The 25870-nt window shown below is 33.0% G+C and overlaps 1 protein-coding gene across 1 annotated transcript in view; it reads right to left on the bottom strand.

Moving 5' to 3' along the window:
• Positions 1 to 1440: 1440 nt before the first annotated feature.
• LOC132735384 (serine/threonine-protein kinase ATR-like) overlaps positions 1441 to 25870 on the bottom strand; it is a 54514-nt gene continuing 30084 nt past the window's right edge. The window contains exons 38-66 of the mRNA XM_060722324.1: positions 25560 to 25700; positions 24822 to 24996; positions 23864 to 24054; positions 23130 to 23238; positions 22765 to 22915; positions 22150 to 22240; positions 21680 to 21742; positions 21060 to 21175; positions 20399 to 20525; positions 19216 to 19355; positions 18618 to 18717; positions 18055 to 18177; positions 17260 to 17447; positions 16606 to 16822; positions 15713 to 15823; positions 13752 to 13820; positions 13065 to 13117; positions 12773 to 12806; positions 9773 to 9891; positions 9149 to 9275; positions 7994 to 8083; positions 7281 to 7388; positions 6592 to 6749; positions 6223 to 6318; positions 5406 to 5559; positions 4861 to 4926; positions 4384 to 4469; positions 3769 to 3871; positions 1441 to 3154 (exon numbers count right to left, since the gene is read on the bottom strand). Coding sequence (XP_060578307.1) covers positions 2981 to 3154; positions 3769 to 3871; positions 4384 to 4469; positions 4861 to 4926; positions 5406 to 5559; positions 6223 to 6318; positions 6592 to 6749; positions 7281 to 7388; positions 7994 to 8083; positions 9149 to 9275; positions 9773 to 9891; positions 12773 to 12806; positions 13065 to 13117; positions 13752 to 13820; positions 15713 to 15823; positions 16606 to 16822; positions 17260 to 17447; positions 18055 to 18177; positions 18618 to 18717; positions 19216 to 19355; positions 20399 to 20525; positions 21060 to 21175; positions 21680 to 21742; positions 22150 to 22240; positions 22765 to 22915; positions 23130 to 23238; positions 23864 to 24054; positions 24822 to 24996; positions 25560 to 25700 — 3480 coding nt within the window. The 3' untranslated portion in view covers positions 1441 to 2980. The remainder of the gene's footprint in view (positions 3155 to 3768; positions 3872 to 4383; positions 4470 to 4860; positions 4927 to 5405; positions 5560 to 6222; positions 6319 to 6591; positions 6750 to 7280; positions 7389 to 7993; positions 8084 to 9148; positions 9276 to 9772; positions 9892 to 12772; positions 12807 to 13064; positions 13118 to 13751; positions 13821 to 15712; positions 15824 to 16605; positions 16823 to 17259; positions 17448 to 18054; positions 18178 to 18617; positions 18718 to 19215; positions 19356 to 20398; positions 20526 to 21059; positions 21176 to 21679; positions 21743 to 22149; positions 22241 to 22764; positions 22916 to 23129; positions 23239 to 23863; positions 24055 to 24821; positions 24997 to 25559; positions 25701 to 25870) is intronic.

Below are 25870 nucleotides of genomic sequence, written 5' to 3'. Positions count from 1 at the left end.
GACCTTAAGTTATGCTCCAGAAACTGTTTTCAGTTTATAGGATATAGTGACCTTGACCCTTGACCCCAAAATCAATAGGGGTCTTCTACCCAATATGGACAATCATCCTATGAAGTTTGAACACTGTGGGCCAAATGGAACTTAAGTTATGCTCTGGAAACTGTTTCTAGTATCAATGTAATAGTGACCTTGACATTTGACCTTGTGACCCCAAAATCAATAGGGGTTTTCTTCCAAATATGGACAATCATCCTATGAAGTTTGAACACTGTGGGTCAATTGGAACTTAAGTTATGCTCCGGAAACTGTTTTCAGTATCAAGGTAATAGTGACCTTGACCTTTGACCCCAAAATCAATAGGGGTCTTTTGCCCAATATGGACAATCATCCTATGAAGTTTGAACATTGTGGGTCAAATGGAACTTAAGTTATGCTCCGGAAACTGTTTTCAGTTTTAAGGTCATAGTGACCTTGACCTTTGACCCCAAAATCAATAGGGGTCTTTTACCCACTATGGACAATCATCCTATGAAGTTTGAACATTGTGGGTCATTTGGAACTTAAGTTATGCTCCGGAAACTGTTTTCAGTATCAAGGTAATAGCGACCTTGACCTTTGACCTTGTGACCCCAAAATCGATAGGGGTCTTCTACCCAATATGGACAATCATCCTATGAAGTTTGATTATTGTTGGTCGAATGGAACTTAAGTTATGCTCCGGAAACTATTTTCAGTTTTAAGGTCATAGTGACCTTGACCTTTGACCTTTTGACCCCAAAATCAATAGGGGTCTTCTACCCAATATGGACAATCATCCTATGAAGTTTGAACATTGCCCAATATGGACAATCATCCTATGAAGTTTGAACATTGTGGGTCAAATGGAACTTAAGTTATGCTCCGGAAACTGTTTTCAGTTTTAAGGTCATAGTGACCTTGACCTTTTGACCCCAAAATCAATAGGGTTTTTTACCCACTATGGACAATCATCCTATGAAGTTTGAACATTGTGGGTCATTTGGAACTTAAGTTATGCTCCGGAAACTGTTTTCAGTATCAAGGTAATAGCGACCTTGACCTTTGACCTTGTGACCCCAAAATCAATAGGGGTCTTCTACCCAATATGGACAATCATCCTATGAAGTTTGATTATTGTTGGTCGAATGGAACTTAAGTTATGCTCCGGAAACTATTTTCAGTTTTAAGGTCATAGTGACCTTGACCTTTGACCCCAAAATCAATAGGGGTCTTCTACCCAATATGGACAATCATCCTATGAAGTTTGAACATTGTGGGCCAAATGGAACTTAAGTTATGCTCCGGAAACCAAATTGCTAACGGACGGACGGACGGACAGACAGACAGACGGACGCCAGGGGGTATAACATAATATGCCCTTTCGGGCATATAACAACAGCAACAACAATTTTTTTTCTTCATTTTAATGTCCCAAAATATACATTCATATATGAACAATTCCATATGTAACGTGATAACAATGTAACATTAACCATGAAATTGCGTTTCCAACAATTTCTCAACAAGGCTTTCTTCTCAAAACACATTCACATAATTATATTGGCTAATAGTCGTATAAATATAATTATTCCAAAAATATTACTTAACAAGTTATCTATTACACTAAAACTTTGCTGAACTTTATGATAAAACAAATTTCCCTCATATTTTCTGATAAAAAGTGTGTTTGAAATCAGCAAATCAGACTTTACTCCTATATACCAGACTTACAAAAGAAATGTACTATACAAAATAACTTGATCTGATATAAAACAAGTCTTAATTATCTCCTACGCCCAATAAAGTTCCAACAAACATTTATGTTTCTTCATATATACATGGGTATAACAATTGATAAGAGTTTGTTTTCACTCTTTTTTGTGTTAAATATCAATGTTTAACGTTATTTTGGCATTGCTATTTATAAATGCATACATACTGTATCTGTTTTTGTATGTTTTCAACATGATGTGCCATATTATACCATTGTTTTTTTTAAATAAATCTAACTAAACAATCCTCAAAATACTTTATATGCTAACGATGGCTGTAAGGCACATCTTAATATGATTACATTTTTTCTTCTTTAGAAAGGACAAATATTAGTGTAATGTAGCATGTTTGACAATTATTACCTGAAGAATTAGAATCATCCATCATTAAAGAAGCAAAATATAAAAAACTGGTATTTTAACTTCCATACAAAATATCAAATCACTATAACTGCGCTAAATTTCAAAATGCAAAAGAAGCAAAAATGGCACAGGTCATGAGTCAATGAGTAACTTAAAATATATATATATCAGGACCCCAAAAATAAATTTTTTGAAAAATATAAGTTTGATCATTTTTTAAGCTTAATTGGCTTTTAACCCTTCTTATGCTTCTAATTTGTTTTCCCTTTTGTCCTTATACAATGTACATGTAAGTTATATCCCTTCTCCACTGATTGAGACAACAAAATATTAGGAGAAACATAATAGAATAAAAGAAAGAAACCTTTCCGAACAAAACAACTCTGAACTGAAAAGAAACTAAACAAAACGTCAGATAAACAAAATGAAGCAAAGATAAACATATAAATATTTTCATATTGAAAGTCTGCATAATATTTGATCATTCAATAAAACTTTATAAAAATATTAAAGTTCCTAGATTAAGTAACATTATTCAGACCACCTCAATTTTTTTCTTAATTTTTCTTTTCCAAAGATGTAAAATTAATCAATTTCCAGATCCAAACACTGATAATTAATATTTAAGAGTATAAATGTTCCACCATCAAAATCAAGTGGTCCTACATGACAAAAACACCATGACCAATATCAAGGACCTGAATTATCACACAGACAGCTTGTCATAGAATATTGGTCAGGAACAAAAAAGTAGTGATAACAAAAAATATATGAACAAAAAATCATTTTCATTTTTCATCAGGTTCAACATGTTATATAATAGAGCACTACATATAAGCTGCCCAGCCTATGTACATCTGACAGAGGTTATTCTCATCTGTTGCCTCTCGTATCAAATGATTTACTTGTCCTTCCACCGACAACGCTAGTCCACTACGCTTGGTTCCCTTGTTCAAAATTCCCTGAAGTCTCTGCTCTATATTATGTACATGAACACGGCCCTGAAATATAGAATGATTTAATACTGAAGTCAAAATCCTCTGAAATATAGAATATTTAACACCAAATTAAAGTCAATTTTACTCCCTGGTCTGATTGCACAGTAGTGCAGGTTGGGCTGGTTCTATACTGATAGTAAATGCATATATCTGTTTTAGTTTCAGTACGATACAAGGTAATACTTTCTTATTGACCATTTTAATTCACACCTGATATGTACCTTCACTAGTTTGTATGAGTAGTATTAGAAGAGCAAATGATGATAATTATTAGTAATAATACTGCATGTTTGATACATGGATTTTCATTAGATAACCACAATTTTGTATTATTTTTATACACTGATAATTGATTGCTATTTTTTCCCCAATGTTATTTTTTCCCCAATAGAAAGGAATTGTGCATAATCATAAATGTGTTATAAAAACCAAGTACTTTTGACTTATTTTATAACTGTGCATAAAAGTTTGTAATATAACCCTAAACTAGCAACATGGGTTATATAAACTTACAAACTTTCTTACCTGACCATATAACCTCCCAAAAATCTTTTTAACTGATAATGCATCTACAACATTGTTATGGCCTATTCGTTGAATGTTAATAGCAAATTTACCTGTTCATTTGTAATATCCCCAGAATCTGTTGGATTTGGTCTATGTCCACGAGATGGTTTACTCCACTCTACCAAGGGGTCATAAACAAATGGTTTTAACATACTGAAAATAAAATGATTAAAAAATCTCTGAATCTTGTAAGACTGTTTACAATCAACATTATAAATGTTTTATTATACCAACATAACATGATTACTATAATGTTTGTTTTATTTTAAAAAAACATAACAAGATGACAATGTTTTTATGTATGTATGTTAGTATATAAAATACTATTAGTCACCAATGTAGACCCCATGCTGTCTATATACATGTAGCAAACTATTGTGAAAGAATCCAACATGCCTGCAGGCACTCCAAAGGTTGTATGCAATTCAAAATCATCAATAACCATTTGGCCATATTTTTTATTTGTTTTGTAAAACATTTTTGGTCATGTCTTGGCAAATGATCTATATAAAAGCCTTTCCTAGCTAACTAACAAGTAATTACAAATCTTTCTGCAAGTGACCAACTAATAAACCCACATGATCTCTGAATCAGCAGTGAGTGATATGAAAAACCCCTATTAAGGTGTGTTAAGTTTAGAATACAATATATTGTACTCTATATACCTCATCAAAGGTTCAGATTCTTTCCTCATAACTCTTAATGTTACTTCACATGCTCGTCTGAATATTCCCTCCAGCTTTAATGGCCCCTGTAATAATTAAGAAGTATGCATTATTTCAAACAAATCATAGTTCCTGATGAAGGTTCGTTAAGATCTGAAACCCGTAGATTATTAAATTACTCAACCTGCACTGGTGCCTACGTGTTGTATTTCTTCATTTCTTACTTTTTTAAAATTATAGTTAAAATCATTTATGATAAAGAATTAAATTAATCTAACAGAAGCAAAATATGTTTATAACATTATTATTTAAAGCATGATTGTCTTGAAAGCTTGGAGCTATGTCAATGTCATCAATATTTCTAAAGTCTATATATTCTATCAGTAGGTTTTAATTCCAGTGATAAACAGGTGGGGAAAGTAAAAAGATGAAAGTAACAGTTTACAAAATAATTAAAAAGAAACTCATCTTACTTACCATAGCATGTACCAGATTATGTGTCAGTCTAAATGGAACTTTTTCTGGCCATTCAAAAGTTTCTCCCTGTAAAAGAAATATTAATCTTTCATTATCAATGCCAGTAAGCATTTTCACTAAAGTACATTCCATGTATACTATACATATAAATTTTAGAATGAATAACACACTAATGTGATATTAATATATATTTTAATTTCAAACACTTCATTTATAACCAATAATAAATGACATAACTTTTGAAAAATTTACTATAAAATTGTTTTATAACTAACACAGTTTAAATTGAACAAACTAAGTTATATATCTAGTTTAAGCAGTCATACTCAAATTTTTGTCACTTCGAAGTTTAAGTTTTCAAAGAATTTGGCAGATTTCTTTTTGTTTAGACCATGGATATTTTACAAATTCTATACCATTCAATTCAAGCATTCTGTTCTGGAGCACAAATCATATAGCTGTAGACCCAAGGCTCTTCACACAGCCATAAAGCAGGCAAATTAGATACATAAACCACCTTATCATATAATTACAACAGTATTTACCCTGTTAAACAGACAGTTGAGATCAACATGTATACAATCTCCGGAGGTTGAGTCAAACAGTATATTCTCCCCGTGTCGGTCACCTAGACCAAGGATATATCCGACCATTGACATTACAGCTACTGTCTTACAGTATGCAAGTCGTGCATTATACCTGAATATAAATAAGATCATAATATCAAAATATAAATAAATTCATTACACTGGAATATAAATACCATCATAATAACTGAATATAAATACATACATTATACCACAATATAAAAAAAAATCATAATACCGTAATATAATTACAATCATAATACTAGAATATAAATACATACATTATACCTGAATATAAATATGATCATAATACTTGAATACAAATACAATAATTCAAAACTTAATTGGTTATCAAGCCTTTTCATATCTGACCCAGTCTGCTCAAGTAATAAAGTTGTATTGTATGAAGCTGTAAGTACCTGAACAAATAACATTATGAGTAACATATAGAAAATAGCATAACTAATAGCTTTTTCAAAGTGCATATTGGGGAGGTAACTCTGGCAAAATTGTATGTCCATTAGGTTAATAGGTTATCAAATGTACATGTGTAAAGTAAAAGGGTTTTAGAAGAACTTTGAATTAAACAACTTTGCCAAATCAACATTTTATTAAAATGAGACAAACAGTTTTGGAGAAGAACAATATTTTAGACATCATAATGGTCTCACTAAAAGTAGTTTGTCCTCATATATTAAATATACAACTTTAAAATTAATCTAATACCATATTTCTTGTAAGAGCAAGAATATTTACTAAGATGGCATATATTTACCATGATGTTGGATCAGGGAAAGTACGTAGGAACCATTCTCCAAACACAGGTGGGTGTCTAGGTAACAGTTTATTTTTAAAAATGTTCAATTTAACCCTGAAATACAAGAGAATAATTTACATGTCAACCTAAAATTGTAACATCTTAATACAACTATTAAAGTCCTAGAAATGGAAATTTCAATACTGATGATATATCACATTTGCCAAAATAACATATATAAGAAAATAAGGGCATTTACAAATAAATATTCTGCCAAAAGCTAGATAAGACACTATTTAACATGCACTTATCTATGAAGCTTAACTATATGAGGTAACCTGTTCACTCTTTTGAACACTGTAGTGGAAAGTGTTTTAAGTAACTCACTCTTTTGGAGACTGTACTGTGGGCATCATAGATTTGAGTTCTCCACCACTGGTATAAAGTCCCTTCTCTTTGTACAGTTTGAGAAGCACATGTCTCAATCCACTAGTGTTGTTTACCCATTCTATCAATCCACATTCCTCATTCAATGGTATGACAGTCTGTAAATATGGTATTGAAATATATAATCTATCTGAGGTCTGAAAGCATAAATGACTTGCAAAATAATGCTACCATAATATGGTCAGGCCAACCTGAACACTCCAAGCTGTCCATAGAGTTTGTAACCTAGACTATAATAGTCAGGCCTACCTGAACATTCCATGCTGTTTGCAGACACTTTCACCTAAATTGTTATAGTCAGACTTGCCTGCAGACATGATGCCTAAATGCAGGTAGCAGGTGCTTTATATTGCATATAGGGTACACATTGAACTATATAGACTTGTAATACAGTACAGTGATTTTCTTTAATCTAGTCCTTACAGATCTTGTTGTGACAACCACTTATTTATCCCACAAGTATTAAGCCAACCTAGTCTGTATATTTCGAGCAGATTGTCCAGGCATTACTTTGTTATTTTGATACTGACAAGACATTTAACTATAATGTAAAGGCCCAAAATCAAAGCAAAGCAAATCCATATTAAACATTTAACAAAGAGATGGTTGCTAAGTAGAGTTTTACTCACATAAGTTCTGATATACAGGTATCTCTTCCTAGATTCTGGATCTTTCCTCAAGAATTTATTCACGATCCCATTAAACTCCATCAGCCTACAATCCTTTCTTAGATCATCCTGTAAACATACAAACACAAACTAAGCAAAAGAAACCTGAATATAAGGAAACATAAAACCTTTTTTGAATTTTGTTATTGCTTATCTGTTATTTACTTTGGCATACAATATGTTAGACCTTCTTAATGCCAGTATATTATCACTGTTAACATAGACTTAATAATTAATTGTTAAGGCAATAATTTATGCCAATATTCCTTTGTACAAACACTCAAAAATACATATGCTGGTTCTTAAATAATGTGACTAAGTAACTGATAGGAGGTTTAAATTTCTAAAAAATTACAAAAGAGCCCTAAAAACATAATTATTTTTTAATGAAAAAGGCAAAAAGTTTCCCAAATAGATTATTTACAATTTATTCACTGGTGATGGATAATATAAAACATGTGCTAATAGTAAAAAACTTGTTTTTTTTTTTTAATTGTTGGTTTTGTTTGGTTTTATGGTGCACCAACACAGTTTATGTCATATGGTGCCAGTCAACAAAACAAAACCAGTCCGCTAGTACAATGATGCCGTTTGACCAGGTTCTTGGCTGCTGAATTTTCAATGTAAAACCATTCAATGATATGAATTAACCTCACACAGGTTATAATACTGACCTTTGGTTTACACATCATTACATAGAGGTTACCATCACTGCCTTTCATTGTGATCTTTTTCGGTTTCTGCAGGGATTGTAAAATTTCAATCTGAAATTATAATATAATCATACAATGCATTGTCAAAAGTATATTATTCTAAATTAAAAGAGCAGTCTGTAAGACAGAGCGCTTAATTATTCTCAGTGCTTAAAAAAGTGCATATCTCTGTACAGGTAACTCAGAGTTATGGGACCTGTACCAATCACGTTAGATAATCACAGAGAACAAGTGTGTAAAGTTTCAACTCATTTCCTTGAGCAGTCTTGGAAATAACAACTTAATACGGACAAAACTAGATAGTAGCATATGACTTAACCAATAACAAACTGACTTAAGATATTTTCTTGCATAAAAACTGTCAAAGCAGGTTTAAATGTATATTAACAGAGAAGAAAACTAGTATTAATGGATGTGATGTTGCCTACACACAAGGCTGTCGCACATTTTTTAATTATAGTCGGCATAGTACTTGCGTTCACCTTTATTAAGCGACTTTTTTATTAAACGGCCGCATAAAATCTCTCCTGATGATTTTTACTATGTAAGTAAATTCGATTTAACGACGATTTTATATGGCGACCAGCGGCCACTAAATGTCGGCCCAAATGTACAAATTTAAGTGTTAAGTATCTATTAAATGGCCCTGACAAACAATCGTCCCTACTGACATTCTCACCAGTGTAATCAGCGAGTAGGTTTGATGTGTACAAGCAAACAAACAAATATTTTTCATGGTCATTGGTCTAAAAGTCTCCAGAATTTTCCGAAATTCTATTGAGAGACCATTTTATTAAGTGACTACCTTTTGGCAGTCCCTTGAGTGGTCTCTTAATACAATGTCGACTGTATACATGACTCTGGGCTTTGTTTAATTAGATGACTTAAATGACAACCCTGGTTATTTCATTATTAAAACTTAGCTGTCAAATGACATTGCTCTCACATGTTGTAATAAGCCTAACAAAACAAGTATTCTTATCCTGCTTGCTGACTTGAAGTGTGTTTGAGTGCTTCTGAGGATGTTTATGCATGAAGAAAGGTGCATTAACACATCCTATATCTATATCATCAAAGAGACAACACTACTAAACATTGAAATAAAACAAAACCTACTGTGTCATCAAATCCACGAATGTAGACTTGGTTTCCAGGGAAAGGATTGTGGTTTGAGCTTTTGTCAACCTTGTTAGGTAGTGCCACGGTCATGGAAGACTGAAGGGGTAGAAGCACTGGTGTAAAACTGAAATAAAATCATAACAAGTATACTAACCTAACTAGTATCACTTCTTAACATGATCAGTATTATGGCATTGCTTACTAATCTAAACTTGGGAAAAGAACTTTGCAATCTTCTGGTATTTTGATAGACCATGAATAAAATTCAACTATCGATCATAGATTTAATAATCTAGAGCAAAATATTGGCAATGCTACTAAAGAATACAAAATTGTTATTATAATTTGAAGACAAAGTGAATAATTCCACTATCCCAAGTCTTAAAATTTTCTCCATATTTACTGGATATTTAATAGCTTAGTAGAAAGATCACTTAATCTACATACTTCATATCTAAAAACCTTCCTATCCTAGGCCCAGCATCTCTTCTGCGGTGAATATTGAAGAAGTTCTTACTAAAACCATTATTTTTTCCATACAATTTACTCAAATGACCTTTATAAAGAAATTGTAATGAAATATTTGCCAGATTATAAAAGTTTGTTTTGACTTTTGTTTACCTGTCATCTTCAAGCAGACGTTTGAGAGGCCTGAAATTCTTATCAATACTAGCGGTAGCTGGTCCTGGCAAATCTTTCTCACAGAGTTCTAGAAGTCTGTCAGTTAACTTCAGGTAATCCTGGAATATAATCTTAATCATTTGAATACTAGTAGGAAAAATGATCTACCTTTTCCACCATTAACCCATCACCTGCTGAATTTTTGTAATGAATTTGTTCCATTTTGAATTTGGAACAGTCCATTTAAACTTTTAGGGATTTCATACCAAAATTCAAAAACTGAAGTATCAACAGTATAGAGCATGGTCAAGCTGCATGATAGTGCAGTTTGGACTTCCTCTAGGCTATACTGGTTGCACAGGTAATTACTTTTGAATCATGCAGAGTTAAAAAGCCAGTCTCTTTATAATTAATTATTAAGTTTTAGAAATTTGATGTCTACACCCCTTAGATTAACTCAAGACAGTATAAAATTCACAGCAGGAGATTCTTATCCTATAAAAACCTGATAAGGATTATTTGGCCAGACAAGCTCATGCTTATTAAACATTTTACATGGTATTGCAATTTCTGCCATAAAAACAATATGCCATATTTTACTTTTTACAATTATAGTTTTTATGATTATTTGGTTTTACAGGGAACCAATACAATTTAAGTCATATAGTGCCTTGAACCAAGAAGGTTAACCTCAGGTGTTACAAAATTTAAGGAACCATCAAGGATCAAAATCACCTCACCCACTGGAGCTAAGAGAACCCTTTAAGTCACCTTTTACAATCATGCAGGGGTAAATTTAGGCTGCAATTCTGATGCCTCAACCCTTTAAGGTAACCTTTCAACCACAAGGGTGAAACAATTATAACAAGAGCCCGGTTTGAGCCGGGTGATGCTCCCCGAATAGGTTTTGGACACAGGAAAGTACACCTCTTGTAGTTTCAGAGTTATGTCCGTGGAAAAAGTTCAAAGTGCAATAATTCCAAAATTAGGCAAGGCAGAGTTACAGTTCTTTGCACTGCACTTCTAATCAATGTGATCTATCAACCTACAAAGTTTCTTGATGATATCTCTTATGATTTCCGGGTTATGTCCTGGACAATTCAAAAAGTAAAAATAAACAAAGGGCAATAACTCCAGAATATGGCAAGGTAAAGTTATGATTCTTGTGCACTGCACATCTACCCATTGAGATTTATCTACCTACAAAGTTTCATGTTGATATCTCTTATAGTTTTACAGCTATGTCCTGGACAAGATTTTTCTAAAAGGGGAGATCATTCAAAAATAAGGCTTAACAAAAATATGGTTCTTTTGCACTGCACCTCTTCTCAACGAGATCTATCTACCTACAATGTTTCATGTTGATATCTCTTATAGTTTTAGAGTTATGCACCGGACAAGATTTTTCTATAAGGGGAGATAATTCAAAAACCAGGCAAAATAGAGTTATGGTTCTTTGACAATGCACTCCCCCTCAATGCCCTCTACCACTGTATGAAGTTTCAACAAATTACCTCCAAGGGTTTTCAAGTTATGTTCCGGACAAAGTTCAAGTTCAAAGTATTAAAATTAACAAAGGGCAATAACTCCAAAATTAGGATGAAAAGAGTTATTGTTCTTATGCACTGCACATCTACCCATTGAGATCTATTCACCTACAAAGTTTCATGTTGATATCTCTTATAGTTTTAGAGTTATGCCCCGGACAAGATTTTTCTATAAGGGGAGATAATTAAAAAACCGGGCAAAATAGAGTTATGGTTCTTTGACACTGCACTCCCCCTCGATGCCTTCTACCACTGTATGAAGTTTCAACAAATTATCTCCAAGGGTTTTCAAGTTATGTTCCGGACAAAGTTCAAAGTATTAAAATTAACAAAGGGCAATAACTCCAAAATTAGGATGAAAAGAGTTATGGTTCTAATGCACTGCACATCTACCCATTGAGATCTATTCACCTACAAAGTTTCATGTTGATATCTCTTATAGTTTTAGAGTTATGCCCCGGACAAGATTTTTCTATAAGGGGAGATAATTCAAAAAACGGGCAAAATAGAGTTATGGTTCTTTGACACTGCACTCCCCCTCGATGCCCTCTACCACTGTATGAAGTTTCAACAAATTATCTCCAAGGGTTTTCAAGTTATGTTCCGGACAAAGTTCAAAGTATTAAAATTAACAAAGGGCAATAACTCCAAAATTAGGATGAAAAGAGTTATGGTTCTTATGCACTGCACATCTATCCATTGAGATCTATTCACCAACAAAGTTTCATGTTGATATCTCTTATAGTTTTAGAGTTATGCACCGGACAAGATTTTTCTATAAGGGGAGATAATTCAAAAACCGGGCAAAATAGAGTTATGGTTCTTTGACACTGCACTCCCCCTCGATGCCTTCTACCACTGTATGAAGTTTCAACAAATTATCTCCAAGGGTTTTCAAGTTATGTTCCGGACAAAGTTCAAAGTATTAAAATTAACAAAGGGCAATAACTCCAAAATTAGGATGAAAAGAGTTATTGTTCTTATGCACTGCACATCTATCCATTGAGATCTATTCACCTACAAAGTTTCATGTTGATATCTCTTATAGTTTTAGAGTTATGCCCCGGACAAGATTTTTCTATAAGGGGAGATAATTCAAAAACCCGGGCAAAATAGAGTTATGGTTCTTTGACACTGCACTCCCCCTCGATGCCCTCTACCACTGTATGAAGTTTCAACAAATTATCTCCAAGGGTTTTCAAGTTATGCTCCGGACAAGACAACGGACAGACAGACGGACGGACAGACGGACAAGGCGCCGACTATATGCTCCCCCGAAATTTTTCGGGGAGCATAATAAAAGTTCTTTCTCATAAAATGAATACACTTTGAATGTTGTAATTAGCGTATATAACATACAGGTAAAGTATATACAATCCAAATACCATTTAACTCCAAACTTGATAATTAATTCTCTCTTATTGAATCAAAAATATATCATTCTAACCAATACCTTAATAACTTTTTCAAGGCTCTTTTGCATCTCTCTGAAAAAGATTTTTTTTTCATTTTAATTTGTCTTATTTGTTGGTTACATTTTCAAAATAATGGTCATTATAATTGCATCTTGCAAGTTTTACTAAAATATAAAATATCCATCTGAAACTGCTGAAATGCAATCCAAAAATCAATAATAAAACTGTTTATTCTTTCAAGATTAACAAAATCAGATCATTGATTTAAATGACTCTAAAAAAGCTGTAAAAACTTGCTTAACAAAAATGAAAAAATATTGCATTGTAAACCTGGCAGCAGCAAATATTTCCTGGCATCTTTTTGCTCTCATTTGGTATGATGACTGAAATCAGAAAACATATTTTCCTTTCGAAGTTACAAATAATTATGAAAAATTTTTTACTTCAATTTATTGTTTATAAAGTAGATAATTTATAAATATTTGCTCCATGATCAATTTCTTTTAACCCATGGAATTAACCTCCACTGGTTGGAATCATACCAATGCTTTATTAAATTTATTTTCACCTCTTGTTTAAGAAAAAAGCAAAAGTAGCCAGTCTTTTGCAGAGAAGTTGGTGCTTACTGATTAATTAACCAGATAAGCAAAGTCTGTTAGATGGATCGACCACTAATATATGACTCAAACATGTTAAAAATCAGTGTAAAAACCAAAATGCAAAGTTATAACTTTTTAGTTTTTACTGAAAGGGCAAAAACTCCTTTTATTCTCTGTTAATAATTTCAGGTTCAAGGGACAATAAAAGGTCCCAATCTTACAAATCACCCATCTTTTAAAAATTAAATATGGTAGCATGAAGCTTGTATTTCAATCAACTCATTTACAGATATCACAGCTGAACAATAAGTGAAAATTGGAAAATGAATAATAATTCTAATTGTTTCATGTTCCTTATAAAATGTGAACACAAATTATTGTAGATTTTTATATGAAATGTTTCAGTTCAAATACTTACTTTTGATACTGCCATCAAAAACCATAGTGCTTGCTGGGGGTAACTGACCACAAGTCTTGCTATGATCATCTAGAAAAAGACAATTTGTTGTTATATAATGAAATATTGTTTTAAAGTTACATTATGCTCATTTTTTCTAGTCAAGTTGCCCTAAATTCACTATATATTTCAAAACATTGACTGATAAAATGGTGATTGACCAACAGTTGATACTGGAAAATGTTTAGAATTAAATATTAATCTGTCTTAAATATAACAAGATTGCATTTGAGAAAAATGCTATGCCACCGCATTAATACCTAAGCTCTATGCCTTTTGGGCATTTACAAGAAGGTATTTTAAGTTTTTGAAGCCTTGTACCTTGTACCTACAGACAATAAGATTTTTTGATTTTTTACTATATGTATATATTGAAAATCAATGACCCCCAGGGCGGGGGCAATTTTGACCCCAGGGCTATAATTTGAACAATCTTGCTAGAGGTTCACTACACACTGTTTCATGCAAAATATCTAACCTCTAGCATTTGTCAATTGCTAGAAGAAATTTTTTTAAAGTTTTTACTATATACATATCACGAAAACCAATGACCCCCGGGGCAGGGCCGATTTTGACCCCAGGGCTATAATTTGAACAATCTGGGTAGAGGTCTACAACACAATGCCTTATGCTCTAGGCCTTTTGGGTCTTTACAAGTAGGTATTTAAAGTTTTTACTATATGTACATATAGTGAAAATCAATGACCCCCGGGGCGGGGCCGATTTTGACCCTAGGGCTATAATTTGAACAATCTTGGTAGAGGTCTACCAGGCAATGCCTTATGCAAAATATCTAAGCTCTAGGCTATTTGGGTCTTTACAATAAGGTATTTTAAGTTTTTACTATATGTACATATAGTGAAAATCAATGACCCCGGGGCAGGGCCGATTTTGACCCCAGGGCTATAATTTGAACAATCTTGGTAGAGGTCTACCAGACAATGCCTTATGCAAAATATCTAAGCTCTAGGCCTTTTGGGTCTTTACAAGAAGATTTTTTAAATTTATTCTTATAATTCCTTTTGGTTGCCATGGCAACCAGATTTCTGCATGGAATGAAATTCTTTGAACAACTTTGGAAGCCCTTCACCCAAGGATCAATCCTGCCAAGTTTGGTTGAAATTGGACTATTGGTTTTTCACAAGAAGATTTTTTACGTTCACTATATAATCTATATAACAATGACCCGGGGCGGGGCCTATTTTGACCCCTGGGCTATAATTTGAACAATGTTGGTAGAGGTCTACCAGACAATGCCTTATGCAAAATATCTAAGCTCTAGGCTATTTTGGTCTTTACAATAAGGTATTTTAAGTTTTTACTATATGTACATATAGTGAAAATCAATGACCCCGGGGCGGGGCCGATTTTGACCCCAGGGCTATAATTTGAACAATCTTGGTAGAGGTCTACCAGACAATGCCTTATGCAAAATATCTAAGCTCTAGGCCTTTTGGGTCTTTACAAGAAGATTTTTTAAATTTGTTCTTATAATTCCTTTTGGTTGCCATGGCAACCAGATTTCTGCATGGAATGAAATTCTTTGAACAACTTTGGAAGCCCTTCACCCAAGGATCAATCCTGCCAAGTTTGGTTGAAATTGGACTACTGGTTTTTCACAAGAAGATTTTTTAAGTTCACTATATAATCTATATAACACACACACACACACACACACACACACACACACACACACAAACAAACACACACACACACACAGGTGAATCGCTATATGCCACCGCATCGCAGATGCTGCGGTGGCATAAAAACACTGCCCCACACTTTGTATAAACTGAATATTACAGATCAAATCAGAGCAAGTCAAACCAAGACAAAATTTAACAAATTACAGATAGTTTAATTAATTGTATAAATAACTCACCCAAACTTATAGAACCAGATATTTTAAGTAAAGTATGTACCTTAAGTTGAAGAAACACTTCAGGATGAGCATGGCATATCCTTGATGTTAGTTGAGAAAATGCGAAGAACAACTGGTATGGAGCAAGAGTCTTCCCAAATGTACCAATCATCTGAAATATAACATGATCTGTAAGTCAAACGGGGGAGCTTCACTTATTCTCAGAGCTTGATAAATCAAATAGAATCTAGATAATGCAGAAATTTCACAGTCAAATTATACACTTGCAACAAAATTATAGTGATGGCATGTCAGCAACAAGCAGTTATGCTGAACTAGCAACATTAAGCTATTTTATACCACAAGTTGGTTCATACAAGAAAGTTTTATAGTTCCATACAGGACACATACTCATGTCACACCTGTAATATATTCATATTTGATATGCTGCTTTATGATCACAGTAAAACAAGCTGCTATTTAAACAAGCGCCTGGATATTTCAGAAATTTTACATTTTTGTTTTACCAGAGGTATAATACAGTTAATATTTATGCCATGGTCAAAAGTTACCTACCATTAATTTATGATCCAAAATAAAAGTGTAAAATTTTGAATGAATACCCTCAGTGGTTGTGGAACTATATCTTCCATGCTAAATCTTAATCAATGAAAACCTTTATCATAAAGTTCATATGTGGATAAAATTCAATAAACATAAATTCTGAAGTTATGGGTCTTGAACAGTGACCTTTGATTACAAGATTGAATATACATTTGATATTCAAAAGTGAACACATTCAGTGGTTATTAAGATAATTGAATTAGTGTTGAGGAAGACAATAAAATCAATCATCGCTAACAATGGACTCTATTAATACCATACATCAAAAATTAATTTTCATTAACAAAGTTCTTCATGCCTACATAACAAAATGTAAAAGTGACAACTTACATTATTCAGCTTGCTCAGATTATTTTTGTTTTTCTGCAATGACTGAGACGACGAGGATGATGATGACCCCTTTGACCTCTCCCTCTTCTCCTGGTCCACTACAGATGTACCAAAATCCAACCATAAACTCAGTAACCGTGGTAACGACTGGTATATAAACTGGTTACCATAGCGTAAAGATGTTGCTAGGTTCTTAACAACATGGACAACAAACTCCCTGAAATACAATAAATATCAGGCTTTTATTACTCCATAGGGCAAATTGTAACTTAAAATTATTTTCTGATGAATTTTGATGTAACGAAAGGCAAAAAATATCCTCAAGTTTTCTTTTAGGGGGCTGTAACCCAAAATTATATAGCAGAATTGGGGTCAATTTTTGTTTGGGCAAATTATCTGCTTTGCTGAGAAAATTTTTCGCAATTTAGCAGCTGGCAATTAATTATGTCATGCATAATGAGAAATGAAACTGCTCTTGTGCAGACAATATATACTTGATGCATGCAAACACTCTGAGATGGCCATAATCAGGTATTCCATAAAGCTCTTCAATAATTAAACAAGTGGTGAGGTGAGTTCAAATTAAGAAACTATTCAGTGACATATTCTTATATAATCACTGATATTATTTCCGGTAATAAATATTGATCATACCCTTGTTTGGAGATATCATCTTTATCATCCACGAGTGCCGTCATGATCTTATCAAAGTATTTTCCCAGGTAAAAATATCCATGTTCCCAGTCTGGGGCCACTTCAATAACCTCCTTGTATTGTTTAACTATAGCATTACTCTCAATCTTTGATGTTTCCTCACAGTATCTCCCATATAACAACAGTGCCTGAAATATAATATACAAGATAAATTAGTTTTTGGTCAGGTTTTATGCTATGCCTAAACTGTAAAGGCCAAACTGTGATTTCCCAATGCATACCTTGTGAATTTTAGCAAGTTAATCAATTAAATATCTTGTTTTGTATCTTGTAAGGAAAGATTAACCCTTAATCTGGTGAAACTAAAAGTGAACCAGTATAGAGGAAGTTCAGCCTAAACATTCCAGCAGTGTGACTAGTATATAACAATTGCCTAACCAACATTAAACTTTCATTTAAATAGACAGTTCAAAAAATGTAAGCTGAAAGAGTCCATTTATGAAATTCAGCAGGTTAAGGGCAAGCTTTTGTTGGTCACACAGACAGCACTGGTTTCATATAGTGACCTAAAAGCTATTTTTTCTTAAAGAGGACCACTGTTAACTCTTATTACTTCATGATAATTCAGCATACTGATTCAGCAAACTTAAACAATGTAAATTATTTTACCACATGAAAAAAATTCAACATAAACAATTAGATATCAAAACCACAAAAATACTGGGCATATCAATAACAATAAAGAATGAATGAATATTTATGACATTAATCAAATATATCTAGTACAAATATTACCTTAGCATACACTTTTCTTCTTGTATTGCCTTCCTCAGAAATGTCAGCTTTTAGTTGTGCTACATTACCAAAATGTTGCTGCATTTCTCTCTCCAGTAGAGACATGGCCTGGTCATGCTCACCCTGAAAATGTATAAATCACACATGTCTTTGATAAATGAATAACCCATCAAGTCTTTCATTACTGGCTGAGATGATAACAAAAGTTATCAAAGAGAGGCCAGTCAGGGATTCATGTGCATTTTTATACAATATACCATTACAGGAGCTTTGATAAAGTCATATACTTTATGCTAGTCTTGGGTTACAGGTACAAAAAGCATTTTACATATAAAATAATAACCAGTTATCTGAAGCTTCTGTCACTGTTCAAAATCTAATGTACTATGTTCAAAAGTCAAGAGATAGAAGCTTAATGTTATAAAATTAAATGATCATTCATACGAAAAGATATGGAAACTGTCAGTAAGAATAATTACTTTCAAAGTTTAATTTAAATTTCTGAAAAGGTTTTCATATAGAATACATAAATCCAAACATTAATAATGTATCAATACACTTACCTTCTCCCAGTGCCATTTTGCCTTCTGTAAACAAAATTCAGGTAGATTAAACTCACTGGCCTGAAGTAAGAAACTGTAAGCTGTCTGCAAGTTTCCTGTCCTACAAGAAACAACAAATTTCTACTTTACTGTTAGACCTTTATTAGTATCTGTACTATCAATACCTTATAGTCAAATAATCCATTTTCTGCTGAAACTAAAAGTTGTCTTTGCAACTACCAGTCAGCACATCTGTAAAGTTTGACCTTACTGAGGACTGATGATCACTCAAATTTTGTAGTTTAATATTAAATTTTGTAGTTTAATATTAAAATCCCTTAACTTTGAATGGACTGCTCCAAAGTCTATTAAAGCAAATCTATTAAACAAATTCAGCAGATTAATGGTTAGATTGCCACAAATAACTTTTTATGAGACAGAAAATAAATACAAGATACAGATAAAATTCTATCCCAGTGATTCCTTACCAGACAAAATTTTAACCCCTATTAAATCTGCTTAGCTATTAACAACTATATTAAATACCAAAGAGCACATTGAATGCACATGTAACTCATTCTGCCAATAAACTATACATCAAGTTAGATTACAATCTTACTTGTGTGCAATCTTAGCACTGCTTAGCCAACTGTGACCCACTTCTCTGTCAAGGTCAAGATCACTTTGACCTTCATGTTCATTCAAGGTCATCAAGGTCCTTCTCATTGTCAACACAGGCTCTTGGATTCGAAACGAAGACTACAATTTAAGCATATTGAAAATCATGCAATACTTCATGAATCTGGCCTGCGTTTCATGGAGAGTCCTAAGTTAATCCTAAATCCTAGGACTTAGGACCGTTTCAAGAAACTGTCCTATCTTTTGTCTTAAACTTAAGACTTATGACCAATTCGCTCTCCTGAAAAAAGTTACAAGATACAATGGCACGCGCATAATCCCGGATTGGATTTACTATGTAATTTGTTATAGCAAGTACAAAAAGTAATGTATTGCCTTCTTATCATGTTGAGTGACAATATATACCATATTTCACGAAAAACAATAAAATAACCATTTTATTTAATTTTATAGTAAAAAGAATAGTTACCAACCCCTTTGCTTGCTACGCAACTGCAATTGTACAGCGCGCAGTAATATTATTATTTATAGACGCGTCTTGTTTTGCACGCGATATTTGGCGCTACATTGTGACGTCATGTAAACAAACCTTTAAACGTCTGTACAGCGTTAATGACTGAATTAAAGATATTGGTGTTTGGATTTATTTTCTTAGTTAGACCATTATCTATCATTCTAGATAGTTTTCAAAACAAAATTCAACAAAAAGTTGTTTGATTTTGGAGTGGTTTTGACTTAAGACAATCTTAGGATACCTTTTAAACACTCCTAGACTTAGGACTGTTTTTGGTCATAAATTTAGGAGTCATAAGTTAGGACCTTTTTTAAGACTTTCTTTGAAACGCAAAATTGTCACAATTTTTAACTTAAGACAAACTTAAGACTTAGGACTCTCCATGAAACGCAGCCCTGATGTATTAAAATGATAATATCATCATACATTTATTGTTGCACTTTAAATGTGAAACTGGAAATTTATATTGTTTATAACATCCTAAGGTTTAAACATGACAGACCTTCATACCTTACTAAAGAAATACTGGTTATTTATTATGAAAAATGACTGAATATGTTTTGAAAACTGCAAAATGATTTTGATGATGAAATTTTCAAAACATTCAATGGCCATCAATCAGAAAAGCAACAGACATAAACCTTTATACCTGCATCATTTTAAGCCTGGTCTGCCATTGTGAGACCAGATCTTGTTTAGTTATGTTACCACCATCATCTTCACCAAGATTCATAAATACATGCATGTTTTCCTCAATCTCATTCAACAGGTGAAGTCTACAACAAAACATTATATCATATAAATTACAACTACCCATTTCACAGTTGTTTTTTTTTATTTCAGAATTTTCCATAACAACTTTCACAAATTACATCGGTAACAGTGTCTATTAGTCATGTTGCCAGGAGTACAATGTCAAACATTACAGTACTGTTTCACTGAAACATTACAGTATGAAAACAATGATGGATAGTCATACTACTTACCATTCTTAAAATTATCCCTACAATGCTGAGTACCAATATAAAAAAATTCTACAACAGTCTTTGCTATGACCATTCATGGAAAGAACACCTCACTTCTCTAATACAAGTGGACAATTTTACAACTAGGGCACCGCTACTGGTTTTTGTGTGTTTTTTTCTCCAGTTATTAATATAGGATTGTCAAATCATTTCACTAAAACAGTAAAAGGAAGTTTTTTTTTCCATGCTGAAGACAGTAACATGAAGATTTGAATAACAGTGAATTTATCTTAAATAGTAGTTATTTGTATGTGTCTTTTATAAAATAAGAATAACAAATCATACCTAACAATATACTCATAACCTCTTTGGTAGGAGCCCATTTCAAAACTGGCAGCTGACAGGGGCCCGACTTGTTCCTGTCTTGCTATTTGTAGATGCTGCAGGAAGTCATCCTCTTTCTGAAAAGAACATTACATGAATCGAATGCTAACATTTTTAAATTTACACCAACACAGTATAGGTCATATAGCGACTTTCAAGCTTTACTGGTTGATGAAGACCTTAGGTGCCCTTCCATGCATTATTACCAGCACAAAAGGGCACCAGAGTTAAACCACAAATGTTCTGTAAGCTAGCTGGATGGCTTCCTCACATGAAAGAATCGAAAGTCCCTGTGGGGATTCAAAAGAACTGTAGTAAGTTTGAATATAGAAGATAAAGATTTCATAGTTATACATCATATCCTACAACCAGCAATATATATTTTTTAAACTTATAGTGCAACCTTTGGAGAGCTTCCCTATAAAGAGCAATGACTTTTTTAAATTACAGTATCAATTCTCCCCAAAATAAGCTTTCAAAATACATTACTTTTCTTTAGAGCAACATCAAAATAATTGTCTCCCATAGGTATTTTTTTGCTTTACACAGATTGTTCTGTATGTACATGTGTCAAAACAAACCTTTGCTTTAGCTGCAAGTAAAATTCTTCCTAGCATTAGAGGCCAACTTCTGCTTGTCTTATCCTGTAAAATCATGCTTACTGTTAATACTATGACAAATACATACACCTAGTAATATATAGGACATCATTTCAGTGTTGTCATATTTTTCTGGTCCTTCGAGACCATTTATTGCAGCTGATTAAGTGCTGAACATTGAGTACCACTCAAGCTAGTGCACTGTTCATATATTATCAAATCATGTTGACAAAACTCAAGTTATAGAAAAAGAATTTACAGGATTTATTTTGCTGGTTTACCGATCCATATTATTGTGATATAAAATGGTACAATATTCATGATAGTGATTCCAATTTTGTTAATTAAAAACATGTTTTAAAAAACTGTTCAATTTTGTCATGATCATACATAATATTGCTGAACACTAATTTACCCTTAGGGTGCATTTAAATAATTTCAGTCATTCTTACCACTTTGGTAAAATTTTCCAGATCATGCCAATTTCCAAGTTTCCATGCCGCCTCAACCTGAAATGGTAATATCTGAGGGGCCCACCCTTTTCTGAAAAGAGAAGGAAAATCCTGTGTATTTTTAAATCATTTTTCTCTAAAACATTTAGAAATTATAATATGATATTTGTATAAAATGGAATATCTATAATTCTGACAGTTAAATATTTTCTCTATAATTATGTGAACATTAACATGCACAAGTAGCACTTACAATTACATGTGTTTTGTGATATACATGCATTATTACTGATAAATTACAAACCAAGTTGAGTGAAAAAGAACTAAATTGTTGTCAGACCTAGTGACACCAAGGCAAAAAATATTCATCTTATTGGACACAGTACAGTGACAATGAAGTAAAAATAATTCAGTCTAATTCTTTATTTAAAATCATAAAATCTCAATTTCAGTTAAACTAACAAACGTGCCTGTATTTAACATATTGAAAATTTCACTTAAACCAAAATGTACCAAATTACTAAAAAAAAATTTTTTTTGCATAACTGGTTTACTAAGTTACCATAGATGTCTCAAAAGTGTGGTCTCAATAGTTAAATGACAATAACCCCTAACCTGTTAGCTATAACTCCTGTAGCATGATGTAGGGCCTGTGATGGTTGACCTAGATCCATTAAACAGCGTAAAAGTCCCTGATGATTGTTTAAATCTTCTGGCTCTGACTGAATAGCTTGCTCATAACATGTCTGTAACTCTATTTGACAACCTAGATATATACATTATATGGTAACTAACTGAAGGTAAATAAAAATTACTCAACTCAATTCCTTATGTAGAAAGATATAGTTCAAACATAGCTTATTTCAAGACTGTAATAAACTGTTACAGTCTGGGCAGTCAAGCTGAAAACTAGAATCTTAATTAATGATTTCAAAGTAAATAATGAAAAATAAAATTCATATAAAAAAGACTCTGGCTACCTAATCTTCCACTGAAGGCAAGGATCTGTTCCTGCAAGGTGGGCGGAGCTTGTCTGATGGCAGCCATGCCCTGAACACCATCTGGTTCATCTAGCTCAACATAAAGTCTCTAAAATATGAACAAATCTTTTATCAATATAGATTTTATAAAAGATTTATACACACACTGTTTTCCCTTTTATTGTAGTCTTGTAAAATATTTTCACTAGTAAACTTTCTTTATTATGTGTATAACAAGAAAATAAATAAATCTGGAATAGACTCATCCGTTGGATTAGCTGACCATTTAGTTAAGTAGTTTGCTCAAGCTAATGGCCTTGGATTTAACCATAAAATCCTTAACAAGCTAGTCTTTGTAAGACATTTTGATTGAAGGCAAACAGGGACCCAGTGGATCCAGATTCTGTAATAAAAGTGGTCCAACCAACTAATCAGGGGGTTCCAACCACTAATTTAAGATGTTGAACCATCTGATTTAAGCAGTCTATCTCTTTACTAAAGCAAAGAACTTACTGATCATATCTGGTTATATATATGTACATATGATTTTAAGCAAAAGTTAAGGAGCAAATATTATATTTTTGTGCATCCATTTTGATACAAGAGGAAAAAAATTGTGCATCCAAGAAAGGCATTTTAGGGACATTTTGATGCAGGATTTGGCACTCTGACTTACTCTGTAATACTTGGCTTATTAAAATTGTCTCTTGAGTTAAATAAATATCATAAATTACCTGCATAAAGTCAAGCTGTTCTTTAGAAAGACTGGTATTACCACCAAGATGAAGTTCAAAGTGCATGAGAGCTCTAGTGTATGCTTTACAACTAAATGATACTTGAGCAATCTTGTCCTGAGGTATACGCTCTAGAAATTCCTTCACCTTATTGTAGCCTTCCTCTGGTAAGTTTAACATAGAACTTCCACCTGCATAGATATAAACAAGAAACTTTCTAACAAGTGACAGGCAAATATGATGGGGGAGGGGGGAGGACAATGGCTGGGACCAATTAATCTGCCAATTTGGTAAAAATGATCATTTTTTGTTTGTTTCATTATTTTATGTCTATTCCCAACAGTATTTCAGTCATATAGGCGGGTAGATTCCTAACCATCGTTCCTGGAGAGTTACACCAGTACTAGACTACCTTCCTCCGCGCTAAACTACCAAAGCATCTCCCGGGGATCGAACCCACGCCAGAGCAGTAACTAGATTCGAAGTCATCATCTAACCCCTCGACCACGGAGGTGGTAGGTAAAAATGATCAAACTACCATAGTCAGACAATATACATGAGCATATGATGGCAATCATTCTGTTATTGTACAGTTGAAATCCACTCAGAAATGTAGGAGGAAATGCATATTTGTCTTGCAACATTCACCAAATATGTTTTTCTGTTGGAAAAAAAAACATGAATCTTAAAATATACCTGATGATTTCATCCGACTTTGTAAAGTTAAATTTTTTGCTGTTTTATAAACATTTTAAGTATTCAAAGCGTGTTTAAGACCATGTACAGACTGCATTCCGAGAGAAACATGCAGCATTAAAGAGGTTTTCTTAATCTTAACTACAAAATCTGAAAAGATTAATCAATCAATCTAGCCAACCAACCAACCAGTTAATCAAAATACAACAAAAGAATGGTTTCCAAATGGATGAATAAAACAAAAATATCCTAAAACATCTACCTTTCCTCTTTTGCATCTCAGCAGCTTTAAGCTGCAGCATAAAGTATTTCCACTTGGTAAGATAATCCAGTATAGAGAACACGGTCTGTGCGCTCATGTGGTGATAGTTGGAACCCTTTAACTTGCCATCACTGCGAGTACCCTGGTTTAATACTTCATTTATCTCGGCAAATATCTACAACAATAAATACTCGGTAATTTTATTATTTATTGTACATATAACATGTATTTTAATGTAAGTGTAATAAGTGATTTTGCATGTACTCTGATGGACTTGACTAAATTAAATTATTTTAATTATCAATTACATATACATGTTTTATCACACTTTCTTAAGTAAAGAATCTTTTATTTCTATGAAAATAAACTCAAAATGTTTTGATCAGCATTATTCACTTTAAGTTAACCAGACTTCCTGATATCCCATTAAGAGGAGTGGTGGCCTTATAGTTAAGGTGTCTGCCCGTCAACACAGAGATCATGGGTTTAAGCCCTACTTGGATCACCATGTTTCTTTATTTTTTTCTCTTTTTTTATATGGCATAAGTACCGGTTGGTTCAAGGAAACCGAAAAAGTGACCGATAAAAGTTGCAAGAACTTGTTTTGCAATCGAGCTTTAATAAATATGTTTCTAAGTGAATAATGCACTTTAAAACAAAATTATCACCACTAAAATCATTTAAGAATTGACCGCCCAAGTACTCTAAAACAGCAGGTAAATTTGTAAAGATACTGACCTCGTCAATGTCTTCAGCTGAGCCATCTTGTAACACATGTAACACCACATATGGTAGAATATAGATGGCAATATGTATATCAAAGTTCAACATGGCACTACATGACTTAAACACCTTGTGAGCTTTACTGTTGGCCTTCACCTACAAAATTTCATACATTAACATCCTAAAGTAGTGAATAAAGACAATTTTTAATATAACATTGTTAAAATCTCCACCAAAAGTATTATTCTATGTATTGTTTCAAATCATTATCATTCCAAGTTCAAAATAATATTCTGTAAATTTTTCTTGTCATATCAACACTGAAC

Source organism: Ruditapes philippinarum, unplaced genomic scaffold, assembly GCF_026571515.1.
Source record: "Ruditapes philippinarum isolate M1 unplaced genomic scaffold, ASM2657151v2 ctg559_1_1_1_1, whole genome shotgun sequence".
Lineage (NCBI taxonomy): Eukaryota > Metazoa > Mollusca > Bivalvia > Venerida > Veneridae > Ruditapes > Ruditapes philippinarum.
Note: the sequence above shows the minus strand (reverse complement) of the source record. Positions and strands in the feature narration are given on the sequence as shown.